The sequence below is a fragment of the Squalius cephalus genome, assembly GCF_949319135.1.
Source record: "Squalius cephalus genome assembly, chromosome: 13".
Classification (NCBI taxonomy): domain Eukaryota; kingdom Metazoa; phylum Chordata; class Actinopteri; order Cypriniformes; family Leuciscidae; genus Squalius; species Squalius cephalus.
This window is the reverse complement of record NC_137134.1, coordinates 23,214,786-23,232,445: the sequence shown is the minus strand read 5'-3', so window position 1 is coordinate 23,232,445 and position 17,660 is coordinate 23,214,786. Positions and strand designations below refer to the sequence as shown.

The 17,660-nt window shown below is 39.4% G+C and overlaps 1 protein-coding gene across 1 annotated transcript in view; it reads left to right on the top strand.

Moving 5' to 3' along the window:
- Positions 1 to 9,081, top strand: part of rnd3a (Rho family GTPase 3a) — a 10,009-nt gene extending 928 nt beyond the window's left edge. Inside the window, exons 3-5 of the mRNA XM_079891496.1 lie at positions 5,863 to 5,972; positions 7,173 to 7,307; positions 7,644 to 9,081. Coding sequence (XP_079747622.1) covers positions 5,863 to 5,972; positions 7,173 to 7,307; positions 7,644 to 7,892 — 494 coding nt within the window. The 3' untranslated portion in view covers positions 7,893 to 9,081. The remainder of the gene's footprint in view (positions 1 to 5,862; positions 5,973 to 7,172; positions 7,308 to 7,643) is intronic.
- The last annotated feature ends 8,579 nt before the right edge of the window (positions 9,082 to 17,660 follow it).

Here is a 17,660-nt window from a genome sequence, read left to right as displayed (position 1 = left end):
CGAATTACCTTCAGTGGCATCACAGACCCCCTTTGAAGACACCCGGAATATTGATATGCAGCGTAAAAATATATGTGCACTATATAATGCCATAATGTTGTGAACATTGTGGCTGTTAATATACAATGAATTCAGTAAATGCAGGCCTTGTTACAATTTAAAAAGTCAGTGTTTTACCTATGAAGCTTCAGAAGTTGTATTTTATTTACGAGATGTTTTTTCAAGACATGTCCAGACTTGTTGTGTTTATTCATAAAGCCAGTGAACATTTCATCATGTTGATGCATCAGTGTGTTGTGCAGGGTAATGATGTGATTGTTAGCGCTTACGTTTATGCCTGGAGGAAAATCTGGATTTGTTTAATAGCTTTTCTTTCTGATTCTGAACGGTTGAGCGATTCTTGGTCGTTGAGTCAGTACGACAGCCTGCCAAGCGTTTAATAACACACACACACACACACCCTGCTTATACACTCTCACACACTCCACCCATCTGTGGAATATGATCCGCAAACACCTCACTTTTAAGGAATGTTAGGATGGTATCACCGGGAACGTCGCTGTAAGTGATGTTTTGGATAAACAAATGAAACCAAAACTGTTGCCACAGCTGGGGTCGTGCTGCAATTCACACGTTTAACAAAACCAAACAGCCGTTACCACACAGGCATATTAGAGGAGGGTCTTGATTCGCTCCGTCTGAATGTAGGGTATTGGTACGTTTCCAGAGCTTGCGCCCGGATCACCCAGGAGAGATCAGACCTGCTGTCTGGAGGTAATCACAGGCCCTGTAAAGCATCCAGCCAGACAGACTGCTTTAGATGGTGGCCTCTTTGGAGCTTAGCTATGATCTGGGGTAAATGCATTCAGACCTGAATCTGGGGCTTTAAGTTGTTTGGTGCTGTGTGTGGTCTGAAATGAACAGTTATGTGCTAAATATTTCCTTCCCCATGTGTATGTTAAGCCACCAAGCTTCCTAAATAGGTAAACCAGGAAGGAAATGCTGTTTGATCAACTTTACCAGCTAGGCCAGGTAGACCAACACCAAATCAGCTAAGCTGGTCTTTTCAGCCATGTGCAAATAGTAAATTCCTGTTGCTAAAGTTGTATTCTCAATCTGAATCAATTTCTTGCATCCAAAACCAAGTGCCAGTCTGGAGTCATTTCCTAAATCAAGAACCATGTGCTAATTTGACCTGCTGAAAGGCTAGCACAGAGCAAAAAGGCTTTTTGAATGCTGGTGGTAAAAAAATGGCATTCGTCCTAGTTTGTTAATCGCATGGTAGAATCAGTCCTAGATCTAGAGAACTGACCTAAAATCAAATCTGCTGCCATTTTTTGAATCTATATTATAAATCTAAACATAACATTTTGAGCTATTCTCTAAAACTAGAGGAATTTGCTACAATCTTGAGAGCAAATTCCAACATTTGGATTCATCTGGATCAATTTCCTGAATAATAGTCTGTCCTAAATTAGAATCACTTGAGCTAAGTGTTAATCTAGCTTAAATCCAGAACTATTTTCTCAATCAAGAGCCATTTTAAAGCTCAAATTAGAGCTATATCTGATGATAATTCAGTGCATGGTGGTTCATTTTGGTTTGTGATGTAGGTAGGTACAGGAAAGTGTTCAGCTGACAGATGTCTGCGGTAGGCGTCTGCGGGCAGGGCCGCCCGTCTGGTACTGACGTTTGGATATGTAGTTAGTTGCTTGTTTCAGGCTGTGGGCTTCCAGTCTGCTGTTCATTACTGTGTAAGTTATTGTGTCAGAGACAGGCTCCAAGGTCTCCCCAGCGTGTGTGCGGCCTTTCCTCTCAAATGCCTAAGTCCAGGATTTAACAAGTTCCAAACACACCTGAGCACATTCCAGATAATGAAAGAAGGAGACAATGTGGACTAGGCAACCTTGTGCATTTGCCCTCAAATAATCGTACATTTATTTCCTTGGGAACAGTCGATGAATTCGGGGGTTGCTCCTAGAATTGCCCGAATGGATCGTTTCTTGGCATCTCCTTTTTGCTGCTTTGTTTCCAACAGCTGCCACCCCCGTCAACCAAGAGGCTGACTGCTCTTGTCATTGTCCACCAATCAGCTGTTGAGTCACGACCCCATTCACCATTCAGCTGGCGATATCCGTCACTGATCCGCCATGGAACCCATTGATACAGTAGAATCAATCCGAATTCAAACAGTTCGCTTTTGAGAAAGTACAACCTAGAGTTTTTTTGTCGAGTACAAAAGAGGTGAATACAAATGTGTTTCTTTTTGTTTGTTTTAGTTTTGATTGAGCTCAATTCTTGCGTAACATCTTTTTTAGGACTGTCGCCCATTGTTGCGTTTGTTAAAATGATTTCTGTTTACAGCAATGCAAAACCGAGCAATCTTTGTTCATTATTTCAATGTCAAAGTGCCGTAGTCAGTCCTCCGCATGAATGTTTCATTAGGGGTTTCTTGAGTATATTGATTCTAGAGTTTAGTAAGGCCTTCTAAATCTGAAACCCAATTGTGTATGTGCATGTATTGTGTGTTATACGAAACACAAGAAGTCAGGATTACACTACCGGTGACGAGGGACCGCGTGCTCTCTGATCTTCTCGATGGCCATGAGCATGCATGTGTATATCCCCTAACAGCCGATCCTCTGCGGAATCAGACCCCTTCCCCCATTTCTGCTCTTCCAGACACTTATTGACCAGAAACCCCCTGTAGATTTGAAGCCAGGATCTTGACATGCCTGTCTGAAAGGATCCTTATCCACCAGTCAGACCATGATCAATCAATACATGCACACTGCTCTGGGATCGTTTTGTTCCTCTGTGAGTTGTACATTTTTACAATAAGCATATTGTTTCGGAAACCTATAGTGCCACATTCAGTCCATTGTTCCTCAAGCGTCCTATCTCTTACGTGAAAGATACGCTGTCATGACACAATTCTATTGGATGGAGTCTTTGAATTGGCAACTTTGATTGGGTGACCTTGTGAGATGTCACTTTTTTGCAGCTGAAATGTTTTATCAAACTCCTTGATCAGATTGCTGAGGTTGTGGGCTGTAATAGATACTTCCTTACAAAAATGTAATGTGAATCTCTAGCACAGAGCCTAAAAACTTAAACTCTGCAATGTGATGTATTTTACACTGAAATAGGCTATTAATTGGGAAATAATGAAAGGTGTGGCTTGATATTCATTGAAATTTGATTGGATCTTGAAAAGTGGTTCTTTATGGTCAAAAGTCACTACTAGTAGGATATCCTAGAGGCTTAGGGTCTTGGGTGCTCTTTGACTTTGGCCAGTAAGATACCATCTAGCAACTATTCAGAACACCCTAGCACTGTTTTTGCATGCACTGTAAAAAATTATATGATCAATAAGTTACAACATGTTTTTATATTGCTTTAACTCATCAAAATAAGTTTAGTAAGTAAGTTTAACTTTTTTAGAAGTTATACAAGATTCAACTCATTTTTAAAAGTCAGTTTAATGTAATTTAAGTTGAAATGACTTACATTTTTAAGTACAATCAACTTGGATGTTTAAGGCAGCAACTTTTTTTTACAGTGCAAGCACACTTGTCCACTCTTTCTTGCAAAATGTACAAATCTAGTTACATTTTGATGAAAGTCAATGAAAACAAAGCTGCAGAATTACACCAGGGACAATTATTAAGTAGGTAAATAGTCCATTTTTGTTGTATTTAGAGCTGAAATAAAGAGAAATCTTAAGCGTTTGAGGTTGCATTTGGTTAAAGTTAAAAGTGTTCGCTTAATCTTGTTTATACATTCAAAAACTTCTTACACTTCCTACATTTTATTTTGTAAATAAGTATCATTCAGCTAATGCATGTTTTTTCAGTGTTTTGACCTAAGACGTTGTTATCTAACCTTCTTAATCCAACCTTTGACTGTTATCAGCAAGGGAAGACCTCATTATCAACTAACCCCCGAAAACAAAACGTTCCCGGGATCATTTGAATGGGCTCCTGCCGGGACAGGCTCTCTCAGACCTACTCCTCAAGGCTGGTCAGCTATTGTCGGTTGGATCATATTTCTAACCTCGGCGATTTGGGCCCGCATGCCTAACATTCCTGTGAGGAAAGGTTTGCTCTCGTACTCACAAAGCAGCTATTGTGTGGTGGGCCGTCAGGGGAAAAAAAAACTGCCATGTGAACCGTTATGTTCTCTGAAATTATTCTTACCTTGTTAGTCAAGGAGGAAATTACATTCAGGAGGAACTTGTGTACTGATGTGGATTTCGAAAAGACCTTTTTGTAAAAGTTTGTGGTTTAGCAACTCATCAAGGGATTTTTTTAGGCAGATTTTGTATAGCTTAGTTTACGCTTTATATTCACTTTGCAGAATTGGAGAATTGTTTCTGTTTATTGCTTTGTTTGAAGACAGTGAGGGATCTAAGCCAAAAAATGCCAGTGGCCAAGAATTCTTTACTGTGTGTGTGTGTGCTTTTACGTGGTTGTAGTCACCACATGTTTAGAGAGGGAATCCATCAGCTGTCAGTATCCCTCACACACACACACACACACACACGCACACACACACACTTACACTGACACACACACACACACACACACACACACACACACACACACAGTTTGTGTCGTGATAGCTATGGTGTCCCACAAGTGTGTGTGTCACTGCAGTTAGCTATTACTTACACAAATACTATACAGACACACGCTCAGCTGGGTTTTGGTTTATGTGTGCACAGAAATAAAATAATGTGTTTACTGTTTAGAGAGAAAACTGTGTGGGGGGTAGCAGTAGAGAGTGTGTATATGCATGTGTGTGTGTGGGCATCTGTTGTGTGTCTCAGAAAAGGCAGAAGGCCACACTAACAAAAAAAGTATTGTTTTTTTTGTTCAAAATAACTGATAATTAGATCTAGATACAGATGTAGTTACTACTTGACATTACAAATTAGTGATTAAATAATTAACCATAATGAAAGGCAAATATATCATGTGAAACCGTAAAACGTTGTCCTCGTTGTTTTCTTGTTTTTCGGCCTGTGGCTGTGGCTGGAATATGAGCTGTAAAGTCCTGCGGCTGCATGTGTTTTTAACTTCACATTTTTCTACTTAACTTCTGGCACTGTGAATTATCATTCTGTCAAACTAAACAGCCCTCCCTTCCCTCTGTCTCTCTCTCTCTCTCTCTCTCGTAAACACCACTTCTGTCCTGGAATCTGGCACGTTATAAATGTGTTTGTCCTGTGTGGATTTTACATACCGTGTCTGGCAGAGTAGCGATGGGTGGGAATGCTTCGTTCTGTCAGAGTAAATCCTGGATTGTACTGTCCTCGAAAAGAAAAACATCTCCGGTTTTAGCCAGGAAGGGAAATGCTACATCTGGCAAGGGTCTAGTTATTAACTGTCATTGCTAAGGCAAGCATCAGTATTTTTATTGCTCATACTTTGATTTAGGGATTTGAAGAAGTGTCTTGTGCTTGTGTAAATCGTTATCAATCATAATTTTGCACTATAAACTATCCGCATTGCACCAGTGACAAACAACTGGAAGTGTTCTTCTGTGTACTGAGATATTTTTTTTGTTTTATGAGTAAAAAAACAATTTAAAGGCTTATTCCTTCTGGAAAGCAAAAGCGTGCAATTATCTGTAAAAGTTTCATGTTTAGTGTGTCTGAAGAGGAGCTTCAATGGTTTAAAAATTCATGAATGCTTTCAAATTACCGTCTGTACTGCATCGCTGAGTGAAAGTTAAATGAGGTTAAGTAATATTTCGACTGCCCTCCAGACAGAACCACTATCCTCCTTCAGTTCTCTGAGCGTGCGAATGTTCAAGCAAACTTGTTCTTCCTGACCAATCCACCTTTTTGTGTTACAGGCTCCCCATACTATGACAACGTCAGACCACTCTCATATCCAGATTCGGACGCCGTCATCATATGTTTTGACATCAGCCGGCCGGAGACCCTGGACAGTGTCCTAAAGAAGGTGAACATTTTTAAACTAGTAGTACTGAGCTGACACACTTAGTGTGAGCTAAACAACTAGGATATTCCTTTATTAACATCCATTGTTGTTCCTGGAATGATATTGATACCAACCAATCAGATTTTAGGACTGGGGTTGGGGTGCCCATCAACCTGTCAGAATTTAGGATTAGAGCTGGATTTCAGAGATTGAATGACATTGCTATCAACCAATCAGATTTTAGGGCTCCACCTGAGGGTCTTGATTAAAGACATGCAACCTTCCTTTCATATTGATGACAAAGAAAAATGATTTATTGTCTAAGTAGTTGACGTCTTGGTGCAAAATACGGGTGTGGTGCACTGAATTTTCGAGAGTTTCTTGGATATCGAACCGTAGGCTTGACCTTACTGGTTCCAAACAGTCTAATTGGCTTTCAAATGCCTTGACTGTGATTCAGAGAAATTCTTCTACAAGTCCTTTGTGTTCTTCCCACTCTTTGTTGCATCCCAATAAAGTCGTCCTTTGTTTGGTAGGGGTTGGATGTCTTCTCGTAGACTCTCAGTCTGGGGTCAGGTGTCTGAAATGGCCTATGGCTCTGTTTCACTCGGTTAGGCCCCCGTTGATAGTATTATGCTGGCATTAACCAGACCATGTGAGTGGAAGTTCAGCCCGATTGTCTTAAAATGGTTGAAAACTGGGTCGCAGAATCGGAAATACGATCAGGCTACACGTGAGTCCCTGCTTGGAATAAGCTAGTACTTTGAGGCCTCTGGGAGCCAGAGGTGAGCACAAAAGGATCATGGGAATGAGGGAATGTAGGGTGTCCGTGTTCCTGTGTGAACAATCGTATGGCTGTGTTGTACCCGCCTGTCTCCCGCCAGATTAAATCCGGTGATTTAATGCCACACCGACACAAAAAATGCTTTGTTTGAGAAGGACAGGAATGCAGATCACCTGTAGCATTGTTGGGAAGAAGCACACACAGATACACACCCTGAAAAGCAGTCATTACAGTGCAAGCTTTATCCCCACAGGAAGCATGTGCCTCACCTCTAGCAAGGAAGATTAATACTCTTGTGCTCATGAAAAAAGGGATGGGATGGAATGTGATCCGCTAAGAGAATGGAAACAGGAAACACTTGTTCTTGTCTTTTGTCCTCTGGATCAAGGCCAGTCGGTTTCATCTTTCCGTGATGGTTTTGTGTCTTTCTCTCACAGTGGAAAGGAGAGATCCAGGAATTCTGTCCCAACACAAAGATGCTCCTCGTCGGATGCAAGTCAGACCTTAGAACGGACCTCACGACTTTAGTGGAGCTGTCCAATCACAGACAGACGCCGGTGTCCTACGATCAGGTGGGTGGTTCTCTTATAAACTGCATTTGCAATTTGGATGGACGGCATTGAGACGCTCAACTTTAGATCTTTAATTGGCCAAGTTATCTAACGCCTATCTTATTACTTTACCAGTAATTGCGTTTAGCAGCAAATGCAGTTCAGCAACATTGCAATGGTTTGGGTTACTAATCTAATCTGTTGCATTAAATGTCTGGGTGATAAAGAGCTAAATCTTCCAGTGCTCAAAGCTGAACTTAATTTTGATGAAATTGCAAGCAGTAGAACTTCACGAACTAATCGCGACTGAACTGTTAATTGCTGATCGAAGCTCATTATGTCCTCTTTCTCTTTTAGGGTTCAGCTATGGCTAAGCAGATCTCCGCACCTTATATCGAATGCTCCGCAGTGCAGTCGGAGAACAGCGTGCGGGACATTTTCCACGTTGCAACGTTGGCTTGTGTAAATAAGAACAACAAAAACATCAAGCGCAACAAATCGGCACGTGCCACCAAACGCATCTCACACATGCCTAGTCGACCAGATCTTACTGCCGTTGCAACAGACCTACGCAAAGACAAAGCAAAGAGTTGCACGGTCATGTAGTGCAAGGTGTTCGGGGGGAAAGATTTATTCTGGGAAACGGTGAGGGTGAACTGTGGAAGCAAGAAAGGTCTGGAATTCCTTCCATAGACAAAGCAAAAGTGGAGAGCGGGAGTGTTTACTCGATGTCCTTGAATCTCTCCGGTCTCTCCGGTTTGAGGGTTCCAGCTTGTGGACGTAAACCCATAGTACGGCCCCAACCACCTCTCCTAAACTTATCCACTCAGCAGGAGGATGTCACCACCCTCTCGGCCGATCGGAGGCCTTCCTTCCTGCTCCTGGATGTGAAACTGCTTCCTCTCTGGAGGGTTCCTTCTGGAAGCTTCTGCTGCAGGAAAGGAAGGAGGAAGTAGAATCACATAACCATTGAGTCCAGTGTTTCCGCTGAGCTTTGGTTCACAGCTATTTTTAAAAGATGCACATTTCAGTTGGTATTAATGGCCGTGCAACGAAACAGCGAAGGGGAAGATGACTTTCATAATGGCGAAATTTTGAACTCTCGCTTCTTTCTTTTTGAGTCTGTACAGCTTAACGAGGATATGAAACGAGAGTGTATCACTGTGGTTACGGATCACTTCCTCCTCCGATCCTTCTCGGCCTGTTTTTGTTTCTTCTGTAGACCAAGAGCACGAGTTTGTGTGTGTGCGTGGTTTTCGTTTTCTAATGCTAAGCTCAGCTAAAACCGTCACCATGGATACGCCGCTGGTATATTTGAACTCGCACTGTTTTCTGTATAACTCCTCATAATCACATTACGGTTCATTAGGATTCAGAAAAAGAAAAACCAAAGAACTGGAAGGTTTTCAAGTCGGATGAATCAATGTTTGACGTTCTGGAGTGCATGATGGATGTGTGTTTGAGGGCTTTTGGTGGATCAATGAGAATTTCTTTCACGGTTCCGTAAGAACATGGTTCCGCTTTAAATGGAAGCGCAAATATGACATTTGAGAATTGACCCGATCATTTAGTATTCATCTGCATTCGGTTTATCCCTGAAGGGGCATTCACATTGACAGAGATTTGCAGGGACAAAACATCTGGAAGTCTTTAATTTGCAATGAGAGTTGGTGATTTGATGTCTCATGAGCTAGCGAGACCGTTTACAATGCAGTGCAGTTCAACTTCATGCAAATCTGAAACAAAAATAATGGCGGGACTGCACAAAAGGCTGTTAGCATGCTAATTTATTTAAGCATTTCCTCTGAAAATGTCAATTATTTAAAAAAAAAACATATTTCAGACAAAATCTTGCTAAACTAGACAACCTCGCTAAACGACAAGTCAGTTTTTGAACTACTGATTGATCATTGTGTAGAAACGCATACTAGAAACCAATTGTATAGTAAGTTGGCGATATCCAGTGATTTAATCTCTGTCAGTGTGAACGCCTCATAAGAATAACAACACTATTGCAGTAACAAATGATTGTTGAACAAGCACATAACTAGCTTTTCATTGTTAAAGTCGTTATCTATAAAATGTTATCTATAAAACAATTGTGCCTTTTGTGACATTCTTTTGTTTAAGCACAATTGTTAAAATGTTAAATACAATCAAACATCAAATTCAAGGTCATATTAAACCTGCGCTTCTATCTGCCCAGCCCAAGAAAGAAAATAATGCTTTTGAAGGGCATGTTAAGAAAAAAAATTCTCTCCTCTCTCTACTAAACTATGCAGTCTGCTTCTGAACACACGCGAGAGGATTGAGAAAAAAAACGATTAATGCACATTCTTTCTCTTTCAAAACAAAAATTTCTTGTGACTCGGTATATTGCCTTGCAGAGCCGTGGAAGAATACGCGTTCCGCTGTTGTAGTGCTTAAAGTTTCTCAAAACAAAAATCTTCAGAATTTTGAAGCTAGCTGCAAAATCTCATTTGCTGCATGTTTGTAGTTGCACTTTTTTGTTTAAACTGGCGCAAAACAAACCTTTTTGTTTCATTTGTCTTTGTTTTTAATGGGTCAGAGAGAAATTTCTCGACCGTGTCACAAATTTGTTTTCACATAGACAGTATTACAAATTTTGGTGTGTGTAAATGTTGAGAAATGTGTAGGTGCTTATAAAAAACAAAAACAAAATGTTTCCTAATGTAGGATGTCTGTAATTTTTTTTAATGCCTTCTGTGTGTTGAGGTCCATGTATGTCTGTTTTGTTGATGTTGCCATAATATTTATTGAATTATATATTTTTTTCCCTTCAAAATAAATCCAAAAATAAAATGAAAAGGATCTTTTTGATATGAAATATTTTCCTTTTGCTTGTCTTGTGGGTCATCAACTACAGGGGATGTCAGAGTGTGTATATATATATATATATATATTAGGGCTGTCAAACGATTAATCGCGATTAACCACATCCAAAATAAGTTTGTTTTTACATAATATATGTGTGTGTATGGTGTATAATTATTTTCTATATATAAATACACACACACATGCATGTATATATTTAAGAAATATTTGCATGTATATACTGTGTATATATATATTTATATTATATATAATTTATATTATATATAAATATTTTATATATAAATAACACATTTTTCTTAAATATATATGCATGTGTGTGTATTTATATATAGAAAATATTTATACTCCATACACACACATATATTATGTAAACACAAACTTTTATTTTGGATGCGATTAATCGTTTGACAGCCCTAATATATATATATATATGCTACACATTATAATAATGTATATAAGCTGGCATGTGTTTGAGATTCATCGTCTCATTCCTAGTGACTCATTCCTTATTACATTCCAAGTGTGACTTTGCCCTGGGCATCGGATCTCTTCCTGTGTGTTCCTCAATTTCATTCATGCGGTTTCGGGTCACTTCCCCCTGCGGAAGGAAATGACCTTCAGATGACCTTCACCCAGCCCTTTCCGGAGTCTTCATTCACAAACCCCACGGGCCTGTAGTTCAGAGCGTTCTAGCTTCATCTTATGCTGTTAGAGCTGATAATATAGGCAATTTCCTTCATTTCAGTTGTGTATTGTGTAGATGAAGTCACACTGAGATGGCCAAAGCTCTTTGACCTATACCATTCAAAACATTAAATGTGGCTTTCCTCAGACAAATATGGCATCAACTATTCTCCATGTGGTTCAGATGAACACTATTCATCATTAACTCTGAATGTGAAAACTGTCGATCAGGTATAGAAATGCCACATTGACAAGCTTCAGTCAAGGCAGGATTCGTTCTTTCATCCTCGCCGTCTTCTCTTTGTGTGAATGCAGACTAAACACACACTTTTTTTCTGTCAAGAGCATCAGGCGGTATTTTCGTTTCTGACAGACAGCTATTGCAGAGATAAATCCAGACCATTACAAACTCGAACTGTGGCCCTGATTAATTGTGTGAGTTGTGAAAGTGCTTTGTTGTTACGTCGAGACAAGGCCGAGTGAAAGTGATTCATTACAGCAGCGTCTGAGTGGAACACGCATTAATAGTGTTTCCTTTACGCATGATAGCTCATATATCACAAGCAGAAACATGGAATAGATTCATACAAAACATGATGAATGATAACACAGGCCTGTCAGATTTAAAGTGCTTTTGTGCATATAAACAAAACCAAAAGCAGTTGTGGTGAAAATTTCTTACTTGTGGCAGTATCGTGGTATAATGATGGAAATACTTTGGTACATAAATATACCACATCACATGGTATTTTACTTTTTTTTATTTTTTATTAAATAAAAAAAATTGTATCATGTATATATATATTATGTAAATAGAATATATAAACTTATATTATAAATAAACTATATACATTTTGCATTAAGTTATATTAAATAAGTTTATATAAATAAAATCATGTATATTTTTTTAAATGTCATAAATTATTTTAATATTTAGTTATTACCATAATACACACCAAAAAACATTTGTATATATTTTTAATTAATTTTGTATAAACAAAATGTTTATATTGTAAATTAAAATATAATATTATATATAATATATAAAATTATATTATAAATAAGTTTAAAATAATAAAAATGTATTAGATACATTTTATATAAATAATATGCATTTTTTTTATATTTTAGAAATATATTTATTATTTGTAATATTTATTAATTACCACAATATACTTTAAAAAACATGCCATATTTTTTGGTATACCATGGTACTATACATTCAAAAAAGTACCAAAAAGTAACTTCCAAGAATACCACGGTACATGTCCAAATTACCGTAGTAATACCATGGTACTTTTTTGTAAGTGATCGGATGATTACCATATTTATGTGGTATTAATATAGTATTCCAATGTATTTGAAGGAATACCACAATATTACCAAGCTACAAGTCCAAAAATAACTGTAAAACCATCATGGTACAACGTTATCACATTACCACAATCTTTTAAGCAACCACACCTCCGGCGGCGACTTTTGCATGCATCAGATTTTTTCAGAAAATCCAATCTAGTTCGAGATACAGTGTAATTTCGAAACCCTTTTAACATCAAAAAGTCGTTCTGCATCTGTTCCTCAAATTTGAGAGTTGTAGCTTCAGCCAACCTTCCCAAATAAGCTAGACAAGCTACAATCATATCTGATGTAGATGTTTAGAGTAAGTGTGTATCTCTGCTGGATGTTTTCTGGTTGAACGGATGCTCGAATGTGAGCAACACAGCTGCAGTCAGGACAAATGTCAGAGCCGGAGAACAGTAGAGATCTGATAACAAGAACCGTCGATGTGTTGTGTCTGGTCTGGCCTTTTGTTTTCTAACACCTCTGAATATTTGACGATATATTGAAACCAATGCCTGGCGGGTTTTAACGGCGTGTGTGCTCAGATACCCGTAAATGTCACCGTCGTTGTTCTCACATTTTGCATTAATCGACCAAGGTTACTGTACGTGACAGATGAAATGTCAAGCAATATGTAGAGCTCAAAACATCTCCGGAAGAACTGCGTTTTTCTCTCGGGTGAATCAGGAAACCATTTAGCACTTTGGGATTCCAGCAAAAAAATCAATACGATCAGACCTGAACCTCTTTGTACGTGTTTTATTGCTTTTTGTGAGATGAACAGGGGTTAAAGGTCATATATGTTCGTATGTGTGTGTCTCAGACAGGATACAGTGTCATAATGGGCTCATACAGCTATTTTATGGCACATATGTGGTAACTTATATAGAGACAACTGAGTGCATTCGCACGCATAGCTTTAACACCTGTCAGACAGGGAGGAAATTAAATCATGTCCTACCGCTGGAAACACAAACACCCAAACGCACATACAGCGCTGATAAGACAGGCACTAATTGAAATTCCATTCTTAATGGCCCCTAAGAGCAGATCAGCAATGGGCCGCACGGGTGATTGACTTTTATTGTGCTTTTGGTGTCTGTCTTGACCCGCCTAACCATGATGCCTTTGGGGAAAGAAGCTTGAAGAAGCTGCTGTGGCCAATTTTGACGCAAGACGTTTTGTTTAGAGCATACTACATACTACTAGCATACTACTATTTCTGTCATAGTAATGTATTGTAAAAGGACCAAGAGTATACTACTATCCAGTTCTACATGCAAACAACACGACATGCAAGCTTTCTATAATACTGTGTTTTTGTAGCCTACTTAAAAACACTGAGTATGTTAGTATGCTATTTGAAATTCAATTATTGTGATTTTGTGTATTATGAGTCAATTAATCCATTTGTTCAAAAAGACATAGGCTGCATCCAAATATGCATACTTCCCTTATAAATAATAGCCAAAAAAACATAGTGTCGGCCCAAATCCGGGCCACATCTGATACATCTGGTGATTTCCACGCATACCAGATGTAAGCCGGATCTGGGCCGACATGTTGCTGTCTGGGATGTGAAAAGAGTAGTACATCCAAATTCATAGTTCTCATAAAATAGTATTCGAAATGTACCCGGATGACTTGCTTCTGAGGAATTATGAATGGCATTGAAGTGACGCAGCTGATGCTGGTACAATAGGTGACATGACAATGACAACATGATGAATATAGTAGGTCTGGATTGCATTATACCACACTTTTGTAACAACCAAAATAATTCAAAAGAAGTACCACAGACATTATGCGATTTTTGACGCAGCCTCAGTGAAACCAAAACAGTTTTTATCCGATTCTTGTGAAGGGGGCGTGGCCGTTCTGTAGTTCCAACCAATGGAAATGTTCCTTCACAGCCCGCGCTCGAATGCTATTGGTCGTGTTAGTCAAACAAACACTCCATAGTCAATCAAAATACGACCACATCTATGATTCTTTCACTCAAAAGATTCTCGCATAAACGAAGCACCACTAATTAAGACATCATAAATGCTTTTCCGAACAGAAAGCCAAATGGATTTTTATCCGATTCTATGAAAGTATCTCGTTCAAATTTGATTGAAACCAGGTAAGAGTCCCGTATGATTCACGCGCTATTTGTATGACACCTAACGTTATAATATATGTAACTTAGTCGACTAACAAAACAATATTACAAAGTTATGTTTTAGTCTGCTTATGTATAAGGAAAAGACAGCAAGGCAGCTCACTGGGCTTTGAAACAGTGATTCTTCCCAAGGAGGTGTTTCTCAAATGTTAGAAACGTCACTTTCCATTCCGTGTCCCTAACCCAAAACACAGACACACACGCGCGCGCGCGCGCACGATGCAAGCTCAATAGGTGCTGTCTGCAAAGCTTTGTTCTGTAAATCCTAGGGCTGCATGAGAGAATCAGTCATGCACAGCTGCAGTATACAGACAGAGAGAAATCAGACAATGGCCACAGTATGTGTGTGTGTAGATTTGTGTGATCAAAACATCTGAACACAAAGCAAACCGCTATAGAACAGCTACTTGTACAATTAAACGCTCACAAGACTTTCAAAAGCAACATTAAAGTAGTTGAATTATTTAAATGATTGAAGAAAAACCTTTTTTTGATAGGTTTTAGGTTAAATTGAAATGAGTTTTCTATATAATAAAACGTATTAACGTGGCTTTCTGAAATACTTGATTCTGATTGGTCAAGTGCAACATTTTGCGTTCAGATATTTGCATAGATTGACAATAAACTATTTCACTGTTGTCATAAGCAAATAAAGTTCTAAGTTTCATGTTTCTTATTTTGCTGTAAATTTAGTAAGTAGTGATTATAGAGAATGTGAAGCTATGTCACAGCATGTTGAATGCTGGGGCGGCGGCACCATTTTAAAGGGACAGTTCACCCTAAAATAAAAATTAAAGGTGCTCTAAGCAATGTCACACGTTTTTTAGGCTGAAACATTTTTTGTCACATACAGCAAACATCTCCTCACTATCCGCTAGCTGCCTGTCCCATGAACACACTGTAAAACAACGCGGTCTCTCTGGACACCACAGGCTCCACAAACTGCAACAAAAACAAATTGGGCCAACCTGCACCACGAAACATAACAAACAGTGTTCCAGCCAATAACCGACAATAATGATTTGGGGGTGGGGGTTGGGGGGTTAGTACGCGTGCACATGAAGGGGGGTGTGGGGAGTGGAGGAGAGAGAAGCATGAAGAGGGAAGTTAGCTAGAGGAGAGATGTCCTAGACAATGACAACGACTAAAGTTAGAATTATATTCTCTTGAATTTTGATATGGCCGACACACGACCAAAGAGACGTATGACTGAGTCTGGAAATAAAGCAAAATAATTGAGAAAAATTAGAAATAATCCTCAGATGCCATGTCTGTAATTTATATCAAAACATCTAGCGTTAATTCGATCTCAAACAGTTTCATTAAAATAGGTTATTACTCCACCACTTGCGAGACGTCATAAACCAAGGTGGTTGAACGACTACTTTGCGATAATATGGTTTCGGGAAACAGTCGTGACTAGCAAGCTGATTTCACCAACGATGCATCGTACTATGGTAGTGAAGCAGCGAGTTACGTCATGGTACGGGAAACACACCCCTGAGCGGGATTCGAACTAGCGTTTCCGGGCATGGGAGGCGGGTGCGCTAACAAAGACGTTATAGACTGCAGCCACTAGCATCACTAGCATCAGTCGCTAGTTCGCCTCTTGAGATCAGGGGAGTGAAGTTTACTAACTGGCCTCTGTTACACTCACCCTCCGAATCCTCACTCCCATCCGGGTCACGGCACCAGTGTAACCCCACCGGTCCTACTTGTACCGCTCTGAGTGGGATTCGAACCGTTGTTTCAGGCATGGGAGGCGGGCATGCTGACAAAGATGATAAAGACTGCAGCCTGTAGCGTCAGTCGCTAGTGCGCCTCTTGAGGCCAGAGGAGTGAGATTCTGAAGAAGAACCGGTTCTCGTTCTCAGCTTCTACTTCAGTCTTACAATGCCTCTCCACCTCACATTGGGATTTATTTTGCAAGAATGACTAATAGCCGGTTGACTAAATGATGCCTCCCGTGAGTCATGGTTGTGTTTATGAACCCTGACTAAAAACAAACACTACACTGTAGATCACAGAGGATAAAGGACACCAGTACAATAGCTGCATCATTAGCTCACACACAATCGTAAATTCTCTCACAGTGGGCAGCCAGTTGAACATATGCTAAAGTGCCTTTTGCTCTGGCCACACACACACACACACACACACACACACACACACACACACTATTTATCTCTGCCATCTGCTACGCTCTTTGGCCTCTGTGTGTGTGTGTGTGAGAGAAAGACTGTGTTCGTTTGATACACACCTGGCCCTGGCCACCAGTGTGAGCATGAGTTGTGACTCTCAAACTAATACTCTTTCACGCATCATTTCATTTCCGTTTGATCATTTTGTCATTTTAATAAGGAGTCTATTAATCATCCTTTGAATGTGCATTTGGAAAGGACAATTTACTTTTGTGTATTTGCATGTGTGACACTTGACGTGTGTGGTCCTCACCTTAAAGGTCATGCTAATTTGGCAAAGTGTGTGTGAAACGTGCTCTTGACTGTGTATGATTATCTGAGACGTTTGCATCACATGTTCAAGATCTTATACCAAACAAATTCACTTTTTTGATTAATTTAAAGTTTCTGTGTTTTACGTATAGCTAATGTATAGTTACAGAACATTCTTTAATGGAACCAAAAACTAACCTTCCCAGAACTATAGGTGCTAGATGGTTACTGATGAACAGCAGGGTACTGTGGATGATATCAGAGTAAAGAGGTTAGGGGAACATTCTCAGAACGTTCTGGCAGCGTACTGGGAATGTTAACAACGTTCTCTAAATGTTCAATTTACGTAAATAAAAATTTTCTGGATAATCAACAGAGAATGTTAGGATGTCTGTTCTGGGAACCAGAAGCTGTATGTGATAAACAAGACAAACGTGTGTGTGGTTCTTAAAGGTCATGCTAATTTTGCGATGCATGAACATTCAACTTTTGGGAGCTGGAAATGTGTATATGTTTGGGTCTTGCTATTTGCTGATGTGAGGGTGTGTAATTATCTGAGAGATTGCATGAAATCGTCTTTACCCTTCTGTACAAAATGAATTAATTTCTGAGGTCGTATGTTGGAATAAATAGCACGTGCGTGCGTGTGATAATACCAGTAGGTTTTCACTAATGACTCAATTAGCGGGGAGTCTCTTATCATAATGGGATCAGCGTAGAGAGAAATTGTCAGAGAAACAAAGAATTCCCAGGGAAAATTTCACACAAAGCCTGTCAAGAACATGTCCGGGGTCATATTTCATGCCAAAAACATACTAAAATAAGTCATTATATTTTGCTTAAAGACAATAAAGACCATTAAGATATTTTGGAATT